Below are 20661 nucleotides of genomic sequence, written 5' to 3' on the forward strand. Positions count from 1 at the left end.
TGTACCGGATTGGATTGGACGCTCGTTTGGCTAAGGATACAACCGATACAACTTGACCGTAAGCGGTGTCAGGTGCCAGCTGACAAATTAAGCAAAACAAACAATTAACCTAAAATATTGAAATCAAATCATCAAAGAGAAGTTAGTTTTGTTTTTGGCTGTAGAAGACTAAAACGTTAGCTTGAACACATGACTAAACATTTCGTGACGTAAGTAGTAATGTGGTCATGTGATTCCCATCAGAGCGCGCGAAAGTTTTTTTTCGCGCGTTTTGTTGGGTCGTGTGTGTCTCTTGTCCCTGGTCGCGTAAAATGAGGTCGAATAGTTGAGCTAAAACCTCCCATCTCACCACGTTCACGGTGATCGCGCACGGCGATGGGGATCCAGGGGCTACTACCGTTCGTCAAGAAGGCATGCCGCGAGGTCCACATCAAGGAATTCAGCGGCGGCACCGCTGCAGTGGACACTTACTGCTGGCTGCACAAAGGGGCCTTTTCCTGCGCCGAACGACTTGCCAAGGGCGAGAAAACAGACGGGTAATGACGATTCACATCTCAATTCGTTAGATCTACAATTTAAACGTCAGTAGTCGAACTGTGAATGGTTCCCAATGCGTTTGGTAGGTCGCGTCGGCACTAGCTGTCAAACGAGGTCAGGCGAGCGCCATGTCAGCTGAGACGCTTTCCTCGCGTTTGCTCGTTACTGTATAACAAATTGTGTGGTGTTAAAATTTAGAGAGCGGAAGATCAGTCAACCCCAGTGAGCGTCTGATTTCCCCGCTGTAGATGAGAAAATTAGACAGTCTTTTAAGTGCATCACGCTGTAGTGATGCACGCCGCTGCGACGATCATCAGTCAATCACTCGATCAACCATCTTCATTTTTCCCAGGCGAGAGGGAACTCATCTTGAAAGGTCCAAAAGCACAAAGGGCGAGACAAAGTCGCCTCGGGGTGCCGACGGCCTACATCGGGGTCGAGGTCCAGCAGCACGCACAAAACACACACACTGTCACACACAGAAATACAAAAGAAAAAAAGAGGAAAGACAATTTGCGCTTATACAATTGACAACGGCAATACATCACTTATACATCAGCAATAGAAACAGGAAAAGAACAGAATATTATACATACAATACTATATTTACGTGATAATAATAATCATTCTATTCGCTTTTGGAAGGGTGCAGGTGGTGGTGTACAAGGCTGGACAGATAGGTGAGAACCCTTTCTCAGATCGCCGGCAACCCGCTACCACCTGTGGAAGACAATAGCATAAACAAACCACTGTCAAGACCGGTTATAACGAAATAGCGGCTATAGTGAAGCGATCCCAGTTTCCCAATCCCATTCACACTTTTTCAATGCATTTGTGTCTGTTTTTAGCAAAGGAAATTGAGTGGCTCCCCCAGATATAGCTACGAGAAATCTTGTGATAATTTTAAACAAGCATAAAATTCTGAAAGTTTACTAAGTCTTGGACCGCCGCACTTTGGTGCCGCAACCAAGAAGCCACCCAGAACAGGCTGCAGAAGATGGTGGAAAGGCTGCCAGTGGCAGTCTCTGCAACGTCGTCTGCTCCCCGCTTCTTATATGGGAAGCGGCTTTGCAGCATCGCACGCGGAGAAGCCGTCGTGGCATGCCGATAGGGGCATTCCGAGCGCTAGCGACAACATACCGGCGGAGATGACGGAGACACATAGATTTAAGAGAGGGAGCGGTAAGTACGCCTTCATTTAAATTGTCACGTGGGCGGAGAGGCGGACACGTCTGCAGAAGGTGAACGCTTTTTGAGTTTTCAGTCCTTGCATGCTGCAGCTCGTTTTGCAAACATGGCCCACAAACCATGTGACCCTGATCAAGCAGTTGCCCCATCTCTTAAATCTAGGCTCTCTATACCGACGACAAACAAGCTTGAGCGCGAACTCAGTGCCGTACGTGCTTCTTTATTTGCTTCGTGATCCGTGTCAGCATCTGGTCGGTGAGGTCGCTCTTGCGCGAAATTCTACTTTGCTCGAGCACTGATTCGGTGAAACATCGCCACTCAACAAGGAAGAGTCCCAGCACCGTTGGCACCTCGGCGGGGAAGACGAAGGCAATCTCCTTGAATAAAAAGCGTGCCATCCTCGATGGAGTGCACATAAACGTAAAGAATGCCATCCACCGCCAACATCCCTTGTGGGGCCGTCGCAGCTGTCGACACGGTTCATACGTAGTAGCTAGATCTTTTTTCAATCGGAGATTCTCACAGTTGGCAATAAGTGACTCCGATCTAGCAGAGGACGCGTGCAGGGAAGCCTCGACCGCTTTCTGCTGACTCGATAAACATGTGCCCGTGACAGCCCGTGTTATCTTTGTTTATTTTTCATGTTATTTGTATGAGTTCATATATAACAAAGAAGCAAATATAGCGAAGTGATTTCCGATTCTCATTGACTTCGTTATAACCGGTCTCAACAGCAGTCACAATTAAAAGACATAACCACGGTGAAAAGGCGGGCAGAGGGTGGGGTGATTAGGTGTTGATCACGAGGATGCCTATGAAGCCCCATTCACCTTAGACAGCTCCTTCGAGCCTTTGTTCTGTCAGTAGTGTCAAAAACTCTCTAACGGCTGCTGGGAGCACCGAAGTATTCACGACTCATAACTGTCTATAGGTGGCGCCACTCGTTCTTCAAAATGGTACCTATACACCAACTCAACTCTCCTACGTCACGCCGCGGTGGTGGCGCGCCGGACGCACTTCCGGTCTGTGGCGGTGGGCAGAAGTCGCCGTGCCAGACGTGCATTCCTGTGTTCCCTTGGAAGAAACGAGACAAAAAACCTGCTATCTCGTCAAAATGCTGCGACGGGGGTTGTACCAAGAGAGTCTGGAAAGGTTTGAAGATCAGTTTTCATGTGTTTTTGCCCCCTCCGTTCGTCCGAGAACGTGGATAGTAGCCGTGAAAAGGGCAAACCAGACGCTGTCGAACTACGATTGCGTGCGCGGGCAACACTTTGTGGTCGCCAGATGTATTTGCTTTGTTCCAACATAAACGAGAGAAAACCGCCAAGTTGTCCGAACCACCCACGGGTTCAGTGCGTCTTCAAATTCACACGGCCGCCTGATCGTTCGAACTTTCGTCTGCTCTTTCAAACGTCTGCTTTTTGTCGTCTGCTCGTTCAAACAAAAGCGGCCCGTAGACCAAACTTTGACCCGGTGATTGCAATAAGAAGTAATTGCACACCTCAAAAGACTTAAGTAGGCTCGGTGTAAAAAGTAGATACAAGATGTCGAACATTGGTACCGATGGTCATCACCGACTTGTTACGCTTGGTCTGTTCCCGCTTCCGATTTTCAGTATCGACGTCGATCATCGCCGCTACCTTCTACACTTTTGCAACACGAGCGACGTCGCTACCGAAAATAGCTGGAAGAATCTCATCATGGTTTTGGCGTCCATTCTGCGGCGTTCATGCGAATGAATCGCCGCACGTCAAATTATTTACGGAAAGTTTAGCGGCGTAACGAGCCTTGATAATTTCGCTTAAGTGATTAAAGTGGTAAGAAATTGCGATGAGGACGTAGAATCGACAATTCCAACGCGAAAAAGAGTAGGCAGACTCACACAGACGCCGACAACGTGACATTCGAGTGGTTTGTTGACGCGGGACGCGGTGCTTCTTGCCCGTACCCCATTACGCATGCGCTCGAACTGTCGTCTGCTCTTTCAAATTTGGCTGATTTTTGTCGTCAGCTCGTTCAAACGACAGCGGCCCGGAAACCAAACGTTGACCCGGTAATTGCGATAAAAACTAAGAGCAGGCCTCAAAACACTTTTGAAGGTTGGTTGGGGTAAGTAGGCTAAGTGTAAACAGATACAAGAAGATGTTTATCACTATTGTTACCAGTGGCCATCACCGACTTGTAATGCCCGATTCTACTTGCGGTTTTCAGTATCGACGTCCACCATCTCAGCTACGGTCCACGCTTTTGCAGTCCGAGCAACGTCGCGTCTGAAAACAGCGAGCAGAATCTCATCGTGGGAGTCGGGCTTTAGCGCCCATTCTGTGGCGTCCACGTGAAATGAATCGGCGCACGTCACATTATTCACGCAAAGTTTTGCCTCGTTAGTTTTGCTGAAGCCGCTCAAATAGTCAGACATTGTTAGGAGGACGTAGCATCAACAATTCCAACGCGAAAAAGAGCACGGGGACTCCCACCGACGCCGACAACAACGCAATTCAATGGTTTGTTTATGGGCGACGGCGGGCTTCTTGCCCACCATCCACCGCGCATGCGCGGCGCCGGTGGCGTCCGCTAGGGGCGCTCCGGTTTGTTTGTAAACATGAGTTGGTGTATAGTGAGGGTCAGGAATGCGTGCTGGTATACCAGTTGCTGAGCCTTGGTATACCAGCACGGCCTAAAAAAGGACAGGGTGTTCCCTTTTAGCTGCACCAAATATTTAAATACGGGGACAAGTTATATAAATGCGGTTTTCACCGTGTCTTTATATGGCTCGGCGGTCTTTAGATGGGAATATAACCATCACTATTTTTAGACTAATTAACTAAAATTTGATCATTAACTTTTTAATTATTGTAATTAAGATATGTAGTTTTTTTTTAGCTTTACAGATCTGTTAAAAAAAAGTCGTGAAAGCTACACTTTTACTGTTTGTGCATTTGAGTTACATTGCCAGGGGGCATAGTATAGGGGGATAATCGTAACAGTCAGTCGGCTAATTAAGTAAAATCTGTTAATTACATTTTTAATTAGTGAAAATAGACATGGTTCCATTTAGAAACTTGCTGAACGTCATCCAAAACCACTAAATCAATATTTTTTTTAGATACTTTAAACACGTGGGAAGCGTAGTAGTGCGCTGAAGGTACCACTCATGCAGCAGGTACAAGGCTGGGGCTCTGATAAGAGACGGTAAAATCACATGGGCATCTTATTGTTCCGGACGCCTTGCTCTTGCTGCACAAGTGGTAACTTTAGTGCACTACTACGCTTCTCACGCGCTCAAAGTCTTTCTGAAAATTACTGATCTAGTGGTTTTCGATGACGCTCAACAAGTTTCAAATTGGAAACGTAGGTCTATTTTTACAAATTAAAATGTTAATTAATAAATTTTACTTATTTAGCCAACTGATCATTACGATTCGCCCCCTATACTAACTCCTCCTGGCCGTATAACTCACCTGCACAAACCGCATAAGTGTAACTTTCATGGCATTTTTTTAAACAAATCTGTAAAGCTTAAAAAAAAAAACACCTTGTACGTTCATATTTCAAACTTTGAGGCGGTCGTATGGAGGAGGAGGTCGATGGGTCAGAAGAAGAAAAAGTGAAAGGTTCGCAGATCACCCGGAACAATATTCATTTATCAAATCGAAACAGGCAGGGTTGGGGATCAAAACCCAGGATTCCTGGGTTTTCCAGCGCGATCTTGCACACCAGATACTCCAAGTGGCAAAGCCAATATTCACTCGGCTGCCAATCTTTATTGTTTAACTTTTTTTTCTTTGTGATCGTGCAGGTATGTGGCGTACTGCATGAAGATGACCAACACACTCGTAGCGGCCGGAGTCCGACCCATCCTGGTGTTCGATGGTCAGCGGTTGCCGTCCAAGCAGCTGACTGAGCGAAAGCGCCGAGAGTGAGTATGATTACTTTCATTTGTTATATTTAGAAGACGCGTTCATGTTTCTTCAAGTCTCTATCGTAGAACGAGGGACTGGTGTCCTGGGAAGGGTTGATCGCTAGGTTGGAAGTCATCATCATAATAACCACGATCTGTAGAGAACTGTAAACGTTTTGAGAAGAGGCGGTGCGCGGAAAGTTTTTCTGTAATTTTGGCATGGATCCGACACACTTGGCTTTGCTATCTGTTCAGATCACCCGAGAGTAACGCAAGTTTCACCTTCAAACTGAACTAGTAGTGGCGTCTGCACTTCAAGTAAAACATATAAACATGGAAAGTGTTTGGTTTGGGCTAAAGAAATGTTGTGCATTCGCCTAGTCGCCTCAACATTTATGTGTAAAGCATGGGTTCATGACAAGCTGTCTTTCAAACAAACATTTTGCACCAAACAAAAAAAAAAAATTTTTGTACCTTTTGTTTTGTTGGAGGGTGTTTTTTTATAAAGTGGCTGTCCAGTGTCGCATCTGTAGTTCGTTTCACTTTATGTGCGAGCGAAGCTGAAAGTATACAAGCACAAGCGTGCTGTTCTGAACGATGCCTGCGCTGCGACAGGGACGTTGAAAACGCGTTGCTCGCTCTTATATCTTCTGCTACGCTCGCACTTCAAGTGAAACGGAGAAAGGTTTTCCTCTCTGTGCCATACTTTTTTTTTATGTAAAGGTTAACTGCTCATTATTCTTGTTGACAGGCAGCGTGAGACCAATCGCCAGAAAGCGAAGCAGTTCCTGATCGAGGGGCGCATCAAGGAGGCACGAGAATGCTACCAGAGGGCAGTGGACATCACCCCCGAAATGGCGCTCGACCTCATCAAGGTATCCATTAGGCGCATGCAGCAACCTTCCTTACGCTGCAATGAAAGGCAGAAGCTCCACTCCATTTCATCGGGAGCTTAATGGATTGCGGGATGAATGGATGGATGCTAATGGTTTTACCCTCTATAACGGGTGGTAGCTTGCACCACCTAGACTAGAAATCAAAAGTATTATTCCTCCCCTTGCCCTAGGCAGTTTGAGATATCATCAGGATGACCTTTGGGGGATCGAGCAAAAAAACACAAAACATCACCCCCCGCCTCCTTCCCCCAGCAAGGAAGTCGCCGATTTTCCTCTAGTTAAACATATTTTGTGTTACCCCAACATTGTGCCCACTGTTTGTGAGGATTGAGACTTTGGGCCGGAGCCACACAAGAGGGAGTCCCAATTATTCCCCTGTCCCGCCTGTCCTCAGCTGTACTAGTTAGCCCTCAGCGGCCGACTAGCTTTTGGAGTGTGGCTGCTTGCAATCCCGTAAAGAGCATTGGACGACTTTTCCTATGGGCGTGTGTACAGGGTGTCTGAGAAAAGAATTTACAGTTGTTTCCTTTTCACGGCAAGAATAAGTGAAGCATTGCCGAACGCTCAGTCTCTACCCAGATGTAGCGCTAGCGGTCGGAACCAGATGCCAGTTTCAGAGCTTGCCATTACCAAGTTCAAGAGTGATAACCGATTCTTCTGAAATTTTCAATGAGAAAATGCTGTTTGCTCCCGGTAGCCAGCACCATTTGGCTTCATGTATTTCTGGGCTCTGTTGACCCCCATTTCCTCATTAAAAATTTTTTTAAATAATTTATAACTTTTGTGTTGGAGAACTGCAAGCCCTGTAAACTCTGTCATCTGCTCCGAACCTACAGCGCTACGTTTGGACAGGAGTGACTGAGCGTTCAGTGTCACATAGTTTACTTTTGCAGTAAAAAAAAAAGTATTTACTTTTTTTCCCAGACACCCATTTTCTGGGTCCCCATGAGCCAGAGCAGGATAAAGTTCACTGTGGCCCTGGTGTAGGTCGGCTTCCCCGTCAGCCTCATTGCCGCTGCTGTCTGCCGTGCACGTTCGTCTGGGTTCGGTGACTGCGTGTCCTCTCTCTTCCGTCCCGTCTTTGTGCGCCGTACGTTTTTAATCGTGTTCTCCCCCCACCACATTTTCCCTCTGTCGCAGGAATGCAGGAGGAGAGGAATCGACTACATTGTGGCACCTTACGAAGCAGACGCGCAGCTGGCGTACTTGACGCAGCGTGGGTTGGCCGACGTGGTGATCACGGAGGACTCAGACCTGATACTTTTCGGCTGCGAGAAGGTGCGGAAACCTTGAGAGAGCCAACCGCGTCTTCGCAATATTTTCTCCCTGTAAGGGAAGGGATTCAACCGTCGCACGCCCGGCGGCTTAGCCGAGGACTGCGCTTGGGGGGACGGCACCAACATTGTTTTCATTTCTGACACAGCGCGAGGCTCACGTAGCCGAGCGCCACGTCGGCGTTTGACTGGAGATCGCGTGCCAACGTGGTGCTCGTTTTCTAATAGTTGCTCAGTGCTCGATTGGGGAAGACGACGTAAACGATCCAGTCCACAGATCCTTTTTCGGGTAAATGCCAAACTCCGTGGAAGACAAGTTGGACGAAGCGTCCAACGTAGAGATGCTTTTTGCGTGTCAGTCACATAGAGCCGCTTCCAGTCGGTGCGCCCTCCAAGCCGACATTGGTGGCCTCTATGTTTTCATTCCTGAATTGCTGTTGGGGAGGAGGGAAGTGAAAGCTTGCAATCTTTACGGCTTGTTCGGACGTTTTATGACGAGACAGTTGCCACGGCAGCTTGGGATCTCAGACGTCATTTTTTTTTAGTAGACCTTAGCCGTCCGTTGACGTATAACTATGAGCCAAATGCTCCCCGGCACGTGCATCGTTGTTTACAAGGTTCTTCAACCTCTGCCCCGCTTTACTGCTTAATGCCGAGACCAGAAAAGGTTCCTTGAGATCGAAATGTTTCGAAATCCCCGTTGTAGCAGAGTGCAAGTTCACGCTCGGACGCAAACGTCCAAACCGGCCTTTAAGATCTCCCTTACACGCGTTGCACGGACCGCCAGTAAACATCTACGGGAAGATGCGTCCCGTCTCTCGTCAGTGCGACTTCCCTTTGCTTTTTCGGGCTTTACTCCGTCAGAGCCTCGTGTTTCAGGTAGTGTTCAAGATGGACCAGGGCGGCTTCGGCACGCTGTACGAGCGGTCCGCGATAGGCAAGTGCCTGGGAAACTGCGCCGACCGCTTCACCCACGACAAGTTCCGCCAGATGTGCATACTCTCCGGCTGCGACTACCTCCAGAGCCTTCCGGGGATTGGCCTGGCCAAGGCCTGCAAGTTCTTCGGGCTCATCACCAACCCAGACCTGAAGAAGGTGGGTGTCCGTCTTGTGCGGTCCGGCCTCAGTACGGCTTAGCTGTCTTCGGAGCTCTTTAGACTTATTTAGTAGTATGCCACGAATTGCCCTTGAGAAGACATTCTTTGTCTCAGGAAAGGGAGTAAGGACGTGAGGGGAGTGTGGCAAATCGTAAGTACTGGCATCGGTGGTACCGAGAAAAAAAGAGGGACAGAAGAGCGAAAAACCAAAGCAGACAATTTGTAGCAGATGATTTGAAACAAACAGGAGCAAAAGAGCAGACAGACAAACCGAAGAACAGACAGACAAGCAGAAGAATAGACAGATAAACCGAAGAACAGAACAGACAAACAGAGGGACAAAGAACAGACTACAAAGCGGACGATTGGGAAAACGATGCAGACAACACATTAAGCATGTTCATTTTGGCACGACGCTTTGAAGATTTTTTTAGAGTGCTTATCAACTTTAGTTTTTCTTTGTACAGTGCATGATGCTGGTGCTTTCTCGCAAAATAAAGCTAGAGGGGACTGCTGAGTACCACTGACCTTACAAGTTAGACTTTGCTGCTTCTTTGTGTTAATAATGCCCGGTAAGCAATCTGGCCGGTCAGTACCACCGATGTCCGTCTCCCTGCTCCTCCATACTGGGAGGCAACCGAGACAGATGGGAAGACGGCAAACCTCGTCCTCTAGATCAACTGCATGAACTCTATGCGTGCAGTTGAGCCTCAACACAGGTTATTGTTTATGAAGTTTCTCTGGGCCGATTTTCACCCTTGTTACACGAGCCATCGTAACTGTCGGAGTATTGGAATTTGGCAGCCCCAGCTACAATGGACCTTTTGTAGAAACATCGGTTCGAGAGTAAATGGTTCCAGTACTTTCTCTCTCTTCCTTCTGGCCCAGCAGGGAGGGAAGATGGTTTCGTCGTGTCGACTTCGGGGCGGAAGATTACGCACGATGGGGACAAAGGCGAGTTTGGGGGAGCCGTATCTAGATCACAGCGCCGCAATGGGTGAACAGGATGTAGCTGACGTTTTGGGTGTAGAATGGATGCCAGAGGCCTTGCGCACGCGTTGTTTTCTCGCCACTTAGCCTCAAACCCAGTCGCGTGTCTAGGTGGCAGCACATATTCGCCAAGAGGTCCATTGAACTCAATTGACCTGAGATGATATTACACAACTATTTTAGTCTCAATTGAGACCAAAACAAAACCAAATCTGATGTCATGTGATCTCTCTAAATCAGTGCTTCTCAAACATGGATGTGGCCATGGGGGCCCCTTGGGAACATGCCAAAGTGATGGGAGACTCCGTGCCAGCATGGGGAGGAGCGGGGGGGGGGGGGGGGGGGGGGGGTTGAGGGGGTATACAATAAAAAAAAAAAAACTAGACCCTTTTTCACCTCAAGAAGAGAGCAAGTTTTGCGCGTTGTTCATATGCAGCTCAAAGTTGCGCCGCACGAGATTTGGTTGTTGAAGGAAAAAGCAATGCTTTTGGCGTTTGGAATGTGTTTTGTCTTGATAAGATAACATAAATATAATCCAAAATTCACCTTCATATGTCTTAATTATCTACATAAAGGGGGAAATTAGTAATTCTCAACGGGGACCTGGACTTCTTTTACTGTGGTTCTTGGGGTGAAAATGGGTATAATTGCAGTGCGAAAAAGACATCTTTTACTGTTAGAGACAGGAGAAGTGACAAGCATCAAGTAAGAGGATGAATGGATGGATAGATGGTAATGGCTGTACCCTTCATAACAGGCTTCACCCAGCCAGGGTCAACAGAGAAATTTTTTCAACAATGGAAGGGGGGTTGAGGGTTGAGGCGAGGGCTTTGCGTACCCCAGAAATGTCTTTGCACACCAGAGCGGTTCTGAGAACCATTGCCCTAAGTAATGAGAAAAATTTATTATAGACACATTTTTTTATTCTTGATGAGCATTTGAAATGAGATACATACGCGATTCCTTCTTGGAGTAAAGAAATGAGAATTGGAACGCTTCAAGCCAGTGCAGACAGGCAGTGCGCTGTTGTGCTGTCTCCCGCAACCTGCCAAGATCGTTATAAAGGTAGCTCTGACCTCCACACATGTCCTCTCCTACAATATCCACTGTTACATATGTGTCTGGATACCTTACTCCTACATTCCAAAAGAGTAGGTAGTTGAGTTCCACAGTCATGTTATCAACCCACTGACAGTCGGCGCCGCCATTAACTCCTGCCAATCGCGATTGAGTCAACTGCCGTTGGCTCAGTGACAGTGGAGAGCACTTGCGTGACAGGTATCTGTAGTATGTAGCGAATTACCCCTGAGAGGTCATTCTCCGTCGCAGACGCTGCCCAAGCTGCCCTCGTACCTCAAGATGCCGTCACTGACGGTGGATGAGGACTATCTGGAGGGCTTCCTGAAGGCAGAGAATACCTTCCTGCACCAGCTCGTCTTCTGTCCGCTCCAGAACCGCCTGGTGCCCTTGAACCCATACAGGCCGGGCATGGTGCCCGAAGAACTGCCCTACGCTGGACAGTATCCTTGAAGGGGGAACGCACGTCTTCGAGCCTTTTTCTTTATGTTTTGGCGAAACTTTATGAAACTTGCACGAGCTTGTTCAGCTCTTTGCAAATAGTTTGTATGTCCGGTCAAATATTTTCTGTCAGTAGATTAGGCCTGAAGATAAATGAAACTTGCCTATCTTTGTTTTCAAAGGCAATAGGAGAAAAAAAACGGCTCTACACCAAGTTATGTGTGACACATGGCTAGATACTATGAAGTATAAAGAACGCAGTGCTGAATGTACCTTTTAGATAGAACCATTAGTAGGGATTTCACTAAACGAATTTCAGTGCTCAGTCTGTGGCAAGTAATAAAACGATAGATCAATTGAAAAATTTGCTAGACTGATGTCGGTAATTTGCTCTTATCATTGTGTGCTTTGCACATCTTGCTACGTGTTGCAAACAAACTTGTTTCTAGTTGCCCTAGATACTGAGATATGCATCCTTCCTGCAAATTTGGAAATACTGGTTTAGACATAACTTCTTTCATTTCAGGCACCGTTTTAGCATCATTTTCTATGAATTCAACTTACATAGATATTATTCACTGATCTTATGATTCAAGTATTGATAGAGAAAAGTAGAACATTTACAAATAAGAAAAATAGCTGTAAATTCCAAAATTGCCACTTGCAAAAAAAAAAAAAAAAAATTGGCCCATGATTTTTTTTTTAACACAAAATGTGTTTTAGGGCTTGCCTCCATACGATTAGCTTATTGTTACGAAAGAGTGTAACATGCAGGCAGCAAGTCATAGCAGTGGCGGATCCAGGGGAGGGGGAAGGAGGAGAGGAGGGGGGGGAGGGGGTGCGACGGGGGTGGCCGCCCTCCCAAACAAGGTCGACCCTCCTCCCTCCCCCCTTCTCGGAGGGCAATTTGACATGGCTGGACCCCCCTTGCACGAAAGAGAATGAGAGAATAGTATCCTTAAAAATTTTTTGCCACCCCCCAAAACGGAGCTCTGGATCCGCCCCTGAGTCATAGTGAGCAGATACAACACCATCGCATGATCTAAGGATCACACGGTCATAGAAAAGGCATTCCACACCCTGCTGTCTCTTTAGATGCAGAGCTTTCAATGATTTTCACAGTGACCGCTGCTGGTGGTAAGTTATTTATTCTTGGGGAGTTATTTATTTATTGAACATAGTACCCTCAGGCCAGAGGGCATTTGCGTGGTCGTCTGCCGCAAAATCTCCCAGATATCTTGAACACACTTTATGAAGAAAGGGCACTCGGAAATGCAGTGCGTCAGTCCTTGAAGCTTGTAGGACCGCGCACAAAAAGAATTTTGGACTTCATCCTTGACATCTGCGACAAAAAGATATGTTTCGGACGAGCTCGCCTTTCAGATGGCCATTGGAAACGTTGACGTCAACACGGGAACCCAAGTGGACGACTATGTTCCTTTTGATGGAAAGGTTTGAACTACTGCTACACTGTTGCCAATTGTTTAGAAGAAAATATACTTTGAAAGTAAAAGCCACAGGACACACACCAGACTATTTAAGTTGGTGTGGGAGTGACGACATTGATACCATTGTAGTTCATAAAATTGTGCCTTTAAAAAAAAGTTGTTGTTTTTTTTTTTTTTTTTTTTTTTTAGCATTGGAATTTTATTACGTAAAATGTGCTTTTTATGTGCGAGCGCCAATTTTCGAGGCTCGTTTTACATTGCTAAAGTTTGTTGTGGACACCCTATACGTGCGTCTTTGTCTCGTTAATTATGGACGACTTACATTACTAACGATTTTTTAGGGTGATTGGAGGAGTTTATGCTAACGAGACATCACCGTATTTCATTGTTTAACGCAGGTCCTCAGCCTAGAAAAAAGCAAGGACATTGACAAGGAGACAAAGAATCCTGCGAACGGCGACTCTAAGCCCAAAGCGCCAAGGTTGGGGGCGTTTGAGATCACAAAGCGGAGATCTGCTCCCGCGTCGGCTGCGCCCAAGACGACTCCGCGACCTTCGAGGACGCTGAAGTCGATGGAAAACATCGGCGTTGGTCAGTGATTGGTCAATCTATGCACTCTTTGACCCTGTCCTGTTTCTATCGGTCATTATCGTTGCCCTTACATCGCTGGCAATCAAGGTAACAAATCTGTTACACGAGTAGAGGTGGTGCAATCAATTTTAGATCTCAAGGTTTACTGATCAAACAATGCGATTAGAATATTTTTTAGGGGCGAAGCTCCTTAGGGTCTATCCTTGTCCGTCCAGCCGGTGTCCATGCTCACATAAAAAGAAAAAATGTTTGCGCAGTCAACAGGATGCGAACCTGTGCGGGAGACCCCAATGGATTTCTAGTCCATCGCCTTAACCACTCGGCCACGACTGCGGGACGAGTAGGGGGCTCTGAGATGTGGTAGTAACTCAAGAGCTGGGGATGTCATGGATGAAACTTTGCATGTAGCCGCTCAACGTCTATACAGGAGAGGGCGCTGGGATCAAATGCGTATATAATAGCGTTAAACTTTGCATGTATTGGCTGAACGTTTATAGACGAGAGGGCGCTGCGGTCAAATGCTCAAATGCGTATATAACCACGTTCCATACCACACACTCTCTTTCTGACATGGACCGTTGACTTAAGCGGTGGAGATGCGTTCCCACGGCTCCTAGCGGATCCAAGCTGATCCGCTAGAAGAACCACTGGCTGTGCATTTCACCGGCCACAAAGCAGTAATAATGAAGTTGAAACGCAACCCGGAACTCAGCACTACCTATGAGCAATAAAAAAAAGATCAGCACCATCAGCACTACCTATGAACAATAAAATCCGTATCATCATAACCGCCAGAACTTCGCCCCAATCAACATCATTCACCGCGTGGAGATGCAGTCATATTTTTGTTTAACATAACCCACTATACTTCCATCAGAGCCAATCATAGATCGGCGTTCTGACCTCACCACAACCCCTGCAAACGAAGCAGACCAACTTGCACTTTACATACAAGGGCTTTTTTTTTTTTTTTTTCTCTCTCAAAATTGTTCAAGATGACGATGCATGATTAAGTTTGTGATTGACAGATCATGTTATTGATGATTTTTGCATGACACAAGTTTATTTGTGCGCTAATAAGACAAGCATGTCTTGGTGCATGCTGCGTTTGCATGCGGATTGTGCACCGGGTGCTTATTAGTGAAATGAAAAGCTTTTCTTTCACCTGGAATTTTCCCATGTGGAATATGCACTGGGTGTGAACTATAGTCCGGAAAATCCGGTACTTTTGAACCTATCGCGCTGTGAAATTTGACTAGCTTCAAACTTTCTGGTCCTTTTTGTTGGTATGTCTTGTGAGTTTGGGAACAGGCAATTAACGAGTTTGGCCAACCCCAGCCCACATCTAGGATTCAAAGACCATTAAGTTTCGGCTACTTCAACCAGCGTGCGGGCAATTCAGGCACGTGTGCACCGATTTTTCAATCGAACCCCATTACCGTAAAATTCCATAAGGATGCCCTTCCAAAACCAAGATATAAATGGTGAAAAACATGGGTTGGGCAATCTTTAAAGATGAGACAGAAAAACTTATAAAAAAGGTAACAATAAACATAGGGCCAACCGACACAAACCATGCAACATGCAAACTCGTATTGCAGGTCGCGAACACTGCAAATCCGCATTTCATGCCACGATAGACGCGTGAGAATTTGCCGCAAACTCCCGCGTCACGGGAGAGAATATCGCAGATGGCAGACGCAACAGATTCGCCTTTCATGGTGCAATCAACATGCGGAAACCTGTTGCGGGTGTGCATGCCACGGGAGCCAGTATCGCACGCGCCGATTGCGGACAAAAATTGCGGGAACCCGTTACAAACTTGCTTGTCAAACATACCGGTACTACATGTCATGCGACATTGATGAGATACTTGACGAGACATGTGATGATGTCCAACGGGACATCAACACATGTGTGTGCAATGTTTCAGAATTTTCATGTTTTGGATATTTCGCCAGAAAACCAAAATGGGCGATCTCTGAGGTGAGGACGTTAACATGGGATTTTACGGTAGTCTATAAACATCACTTGCTCTTCTGCATCCTGCCGGTTTGACCTTTTACGCTTCGGGTCCTCAGTTCTCGAAACAGATGATGAGGATGACTTTCAACGCAAATCCTCGTGGAAAAGCCCCAAGCGAACTTCCGAGCCCAACAAGCCGAGGACGCCGAAGTCTCCGTCTCCCAGAGTCCAAAACCAGCCCGAGAACATCTTCAAGGTCGCTCCCAAGCCCGCAGTCCTCCGGAGCAGGTGGGGATTTCACCAACCCTAAAGCGACAACTTGCAAGGACATCATGTCCTTGCAAGTTATCCGTGACTCTGTACTTTTTCTTTTTATTGCAATTGGGTATTTTGTACAAATGCTCGTGTGGAATTATGGTTCATTGCAGGTTAAGAAAATGCAAAACAAGCTCCACTCTCACAACCCTCCTCTCTTTCCACTTCAGCAGAGTTAATGTTGGAGAGGAAGAAACCACTAAGCACGGCAAACAGAATTTTTGTGGGAGGTTGGGAGTTTGCCCGCTCTGCTTTTCTTGACGTGCAACAGGCTATATAGCCACAAGAATCTATTGTTATTTTCACCATGGGGAAGGACGGCAGCTTTGCATTTCAACTTACCTCTGTGTCGATTGCCTCTTTTGAAATATTGGAACTCGATTGTACGAAACCCGGTTATATGATATTCTCGATTTAACTAACAAATTCTAATTTCCCCACCGGCTCAATGTTTTTATAAACTCAAAACAACAAAATAAATTTAGCCGTCAACTCAATCTAGCAAAAAAATTTTAAAAAAATTATTTTGTTTAGAATGTTTTGAAGTTTCGTGCTGGCGTGCCAGCATTAAGATCGCAAGACCACATTTTTATTTTTACTGAAACACAAACTTGGCGCTCCGGGCTTTTTGGTAAATTATGCCAGATGGCTCTAGCCGTTTCACGGCGTTTCATTCACGTCGCACGCAATAGATTGCGCCGACGGAGCTCGCAGGTCGCTCGGTTTTAGATCGGTTACTTTCGGTAATGATCCGCCCTCCCGCTAGGTCTAACGACGGGCGCGGCGGATATGAAGGGCAGGGCATCGCCAAGACAAGAAAGGCAGAGAGGTCTTGAGTCGTCGCACCTCCAACGCGAGCCTTCCACTTGGCACTCCCATGTCTCGTGATCTTCGAGCATGCATGCACAACCAATGCGTGACGGCATACAACGAGTGCACACTGGATGCTAGACATCAGAAATGAACAATGACACCGTGCGCTTGTTGTATCAACAACTTCTGCGTCGCCGTAAAACAAAGCCTCGAAGAAAAAAAAGTGTGACCCTCAAAAGAAAATGCAGAAATCATTCGTGCTTGCATCAAAAAGGGCACTCTTTTCGCGTCTCTGGTGGGGTATGTGGACTTCAATGCAAGCCCCAGCTGGGTCTCACAGTTTGCCAACAAAAATACGCAGATTCTCATGTTGAAAAAAAAACAACCTCAGTTCATTTTTTCGAGAGTTTCAAGATTTCCCTCACGCACTTGCAGGGCCGGTCGTCCTCACAAACTAAATTTATACACGAATAAATCACATTTCTGGCACGTGAGCGCTCTGGGAATGGGGTATTGCGGTAGCTTTCCGGATGCCGTACATTCAATCTAGGTTCGTCGAATTTAGTACCTGAAAATGCCATTTTTGGTTTCTTAACGAAGTTCTTGATTTAACTAAGTAATTTGCGGCACTCTTCTGCTTCGTTAGATCAAGTTTTATGTTTGTGTTCTCATTGGTACCATTGTCGCATGCATTGCTTCTTTTCTCGCATTTTAATGTTGCCATTTTTGTTCGGTTGTGTTCCAAAGGTTCTTCTCGTCACCACCGGCAAAATCATCGCAGACGAAGCTGGACGGGACGAAGTTAACCGAATGGCAACGAAAGGTCGACAGCGAAACCGTACCAGACGTCGACCCTCCCCTCTCTCCCGTCGTCCGCCGACTCGCGTCTCCGACGAAATTCCAGTGGGGCTCCACCACCAAGGCAAAAGACTTGCAGACGACGCCGGTCTCTCGCCTTGCGGCCACTCCCTTCAAGAAACTTCGGCTGAGCGATGACAGATTTACGACTCCGGCTCGGAACAACAAAACGTTAGCAGACAAGGAACAAGACGCTAAGCAGACGAACGACGCCCCCGTAGACACTGGGGACAGTTACAAGAGGCTTAGAGACAGCGAGGACGAGATGAATGACACAGACACGTCCAAGAGAATCGACAAGAACCGAAGCACGTCTCTTCTAGATCGTTCCTCCGGTAGTAAGGTTGTACCGCGAGTGCACGACGACGAACATGAACTGGACGAAGATCCGTTGGGAGCGGTGACAGCTGTGGCTGAAAGTGGTCCGCAGAGGGGAAAGGCTCCGTTTAATCCGTTTGCCAAAAGGCTCGTCGCGCTTCCCCCACGAAAAAAGACAGAACAAGGGTTGGAGCTCGGTTCTGACGCAGAGTCTTCCGACGGTGAAGATCCATTGCTCCGTTACTCTATGGCAGCGTCCTGCAAATCCGACCCGAAGATAAAAGCAGACGACCTTGACGAGAGTTTATCTACTTTCTTTGAAGATGAGTCGCCCTTACCGAGGTCGAAGCAAGTTCTGTCTGAGACCAGCGACGCGGTGGATTTCGACCGTGTAGCATCGAGTTGTTGCTCTTCGTTTGACTTTGCCGCGACTCCAAAGAGTGCGCCAAACGTTCGAGAGGAAGGAGAAATGATGTGGTCGTCGTGCGAACTGAAAGGCGGGACTGGGGATAGTGACAGTGATGACCTCACAGTTGTGAAGGAGTTCTTTGTTCAGAAGACGAGAGTCGTGCTGGGAAACGGTGTGGGTGCGAAGCGGTGTGCTCCGAAGAGGCTAATCAAGAAAGGTGGGTGTATTGTCGGTCTTATATATCTGAGTGAATGCTGCACTCTAGTGTAATTGTGGCTGGTTAGTGCTGCTTTATGTTGAGAGATCTGTGTAATGACCCTCTGGTGCGAGCGTGGCTATTTAGCACCTCATGTTGAGTGGTCTGGAAACTATAAGAAATCGCACCAAAATTGCCGCTCTCGCTACGGCGCTTCTCCACGAAATGAGTCAACATATAGCGCGGGGGTTCGGACTCAGCAAAGGATGGAAATACCAACCGCGCAATGGTCCGCATACTGTGTCCGTGTACTGTTCTTCCTGATGTCGGCGATTTTGGTGTCTCTACCACAGCTTCCCGTGCGAAGCAGGATCACAGTAGGCAAAGGGTGTGGAAAGGATCACAGTAGACGACAACCTATGTTGTCGCCTACGTTGTGCCACTGCCACAACCACTCAATCCTCTTCTCTCCCGTGGCATGTCATTGGAAGCATGCCAGGAGACTCTTTCCCTCTTGTAAGAGGGAAAGTGGACAGGACGAGTGAGCAAACCAAGCAAAAAAGCATGGTGGGAACCGCGTCGCAGCATCATTAAATTGTTCAAATCCAATACAAACGTCCACCGTCCAAGCAAAAGACTGCTGAATGCGTCAGGGCAATAAGTGCTAACGCATTTAAAACAATGTGGACATAACATGTTCTTTTGCTATCAAAGTTCAAGCTATGGCTCTTTCAGGAGTAGTTCTTGTCAGTACTGTGCTGAACCCCAGAAAACTGTGCCGAACGATTGCACATGCAATTAGCGGCATTTACGGGAAAAGGTGCTGCTTGTCATTAATTGCATCGTCAAAACTTTTTATGAAAGTGCTGGTCTTTTTCAAAGTGAAAATGTGTCATTCAAGAAATATTCAGTTTATGAATATTTCAGAAAATATCATGCCTCCTTCTTACTTTTTCCTGTGCTACTTCTTCCCGAGGCTGCTGAAGTAGGTTTGGTGTGGCCAGTAAACATCATCCACTTCCAACTTCAAAGTATATTGTGTGGATAGAATTGGTAGCTTGTCTTTACCCCTTCAGATAAGGCAAGATAAATGTTCTATTCGAGGAAAGCGAATTCCGGGGCACGTTTTGTGATCTGGAGTGATGTTATGTATCCGGTGCCATAGGGTGTTAGACTCACCAGAACGAGTTTTTACGAAAAATAAGACGTTTACGGTACATACATTTTATTGCGGTTAATGCTGTCTTATGTACCTTCGATTTAGCGACGGCTACCAAGCCAAGACGACTCGGCCTCTCCAAGGCTAAGCCCAAGAGGGACGCAGCCCAGCCCAGCATTTTGGAGACCCTCGCAAGATTCAAGTTCAAGCAGTGAATGCGTCATCACGTCAGTCACTTATCTTCTTTTAGGATTTATGCGTTTGACCCCCGACAGACCACAGGACAGGTCACCAATGAGTCTATATATTTCATGATTTTTCATACAATAGCTGCTGCATCGTGATTGAAGTGACTGCTTTTTGTTTTTGTGTAATTGGAGGTTGCAAGTTAGTGTAGCGCAAATAAACGTTTTCCAAATTTTCGCTCCCTGTTCGGGTTGCCACAGGCAAAGGGGTGCCCTACGATTGGTCAACTTTCTAGCCGCTACCTCGCAGTTGCGATCTGGACACTAGAAAATGTTTCAATGCTGCTAGCTAAACATGATTCTTTTTTCGTTCGACATTTTACTTGTTGAAATTGTGCACATGCCCGCAGGACATACAGGCACTTGTCTTGTCTCAAACATTTTTGGAATGACAAACGGGTTACTTTTTGGCTAGATTGGAGAGCTTCAACCGAGCGGAAGAGATTTGAGAGCAAACCAGTGGCCCAGAACAGGGGTTATCAGACGTTTTGGTCTTGAGGTACCCCCATCCGGCTCAAATGGGAGCCGAAGAACCCCTTTCGGTCTGCATCAGATGCAATAGAGCAGTGCAACAGCCAACAGAGCTTGTAAACAATAACGCACATACTGGGATCTGTTTGGTTCGTAGTTCTGCATCAGTGGGCGGCCAAGATTTAAAATGGTCCCCAACCCATTGACTACCGTGCGCGGTGAGAGCTTCGAGGCCGTTCATACTGCACATTTCATGCACAAGGATGGAGCTAGTATTTGTGCTATTGTTTGGCTGGTGTAAAATCAAGCTTTTTTTTTTTTCAGTAAGAATAAACAAGAAATGAAGACTCGTTTTTCGGCTCTTGCAGACTGTTAGTCGACAAATCGCCGGGGAAAGAGTCATATTTCTCATGTGGAAAATCTGAGGCATTTGGGCATGTGGAAGAAGGAGTTGATCGCATTCTTCAAGGAC

The 20661-nt window shown here is 46.8% G+C and overlaps 1 protein-coding gene across 1 annotated transcript; it reads left to right on the forward strand.

The window, feature by feature from the left end:
• The first annotated feature begins 304 nt into the window (after positions 1–304).
• LOC115330245 (exonuclease 1) lies at positions 305–19894 on the forward strand. The gene is made up of 11 exons (XM_040222479.3): positions 305–536; positions 5525–5644; positions 6378–6501; positions 7663–7800; positions 8676–8891; positions 11213–11403; positions 12757–12853; positions 13248–13440; positions 15522–15693; positions 17281–18335; positions 19579–19894. Exons 1-11 carry the CDS (start codon positions 376–378, stop codon positions 19686–19688), a joined length of 2577 nt encoding a protein of 858 aa, XP_040078413.1. The 5' UTR covers positions 305–375; the 3' UTR covers positions 19689–19894.
• Positions 19895–20661: the final 767 nt, after the last annotated feature.

This window comes from Ixodes scapularis, unplaced genomic scaffold (genome assembly GCF_016920785.2).
Source record: "Ixodes scapularis isolate PalLabHiFi unplaced genomic scaffold, ASM1692078v2 PGA_scaffold4__175_contigs__length_147842914, whole genome shotgun sequence".
Taxonomy (NCBI): Eukaryota; Metazoa; Arthropoda; class Arachnida; order Ixodida; family Ixodidae; genus Ixodes; species Ixodes scapularis.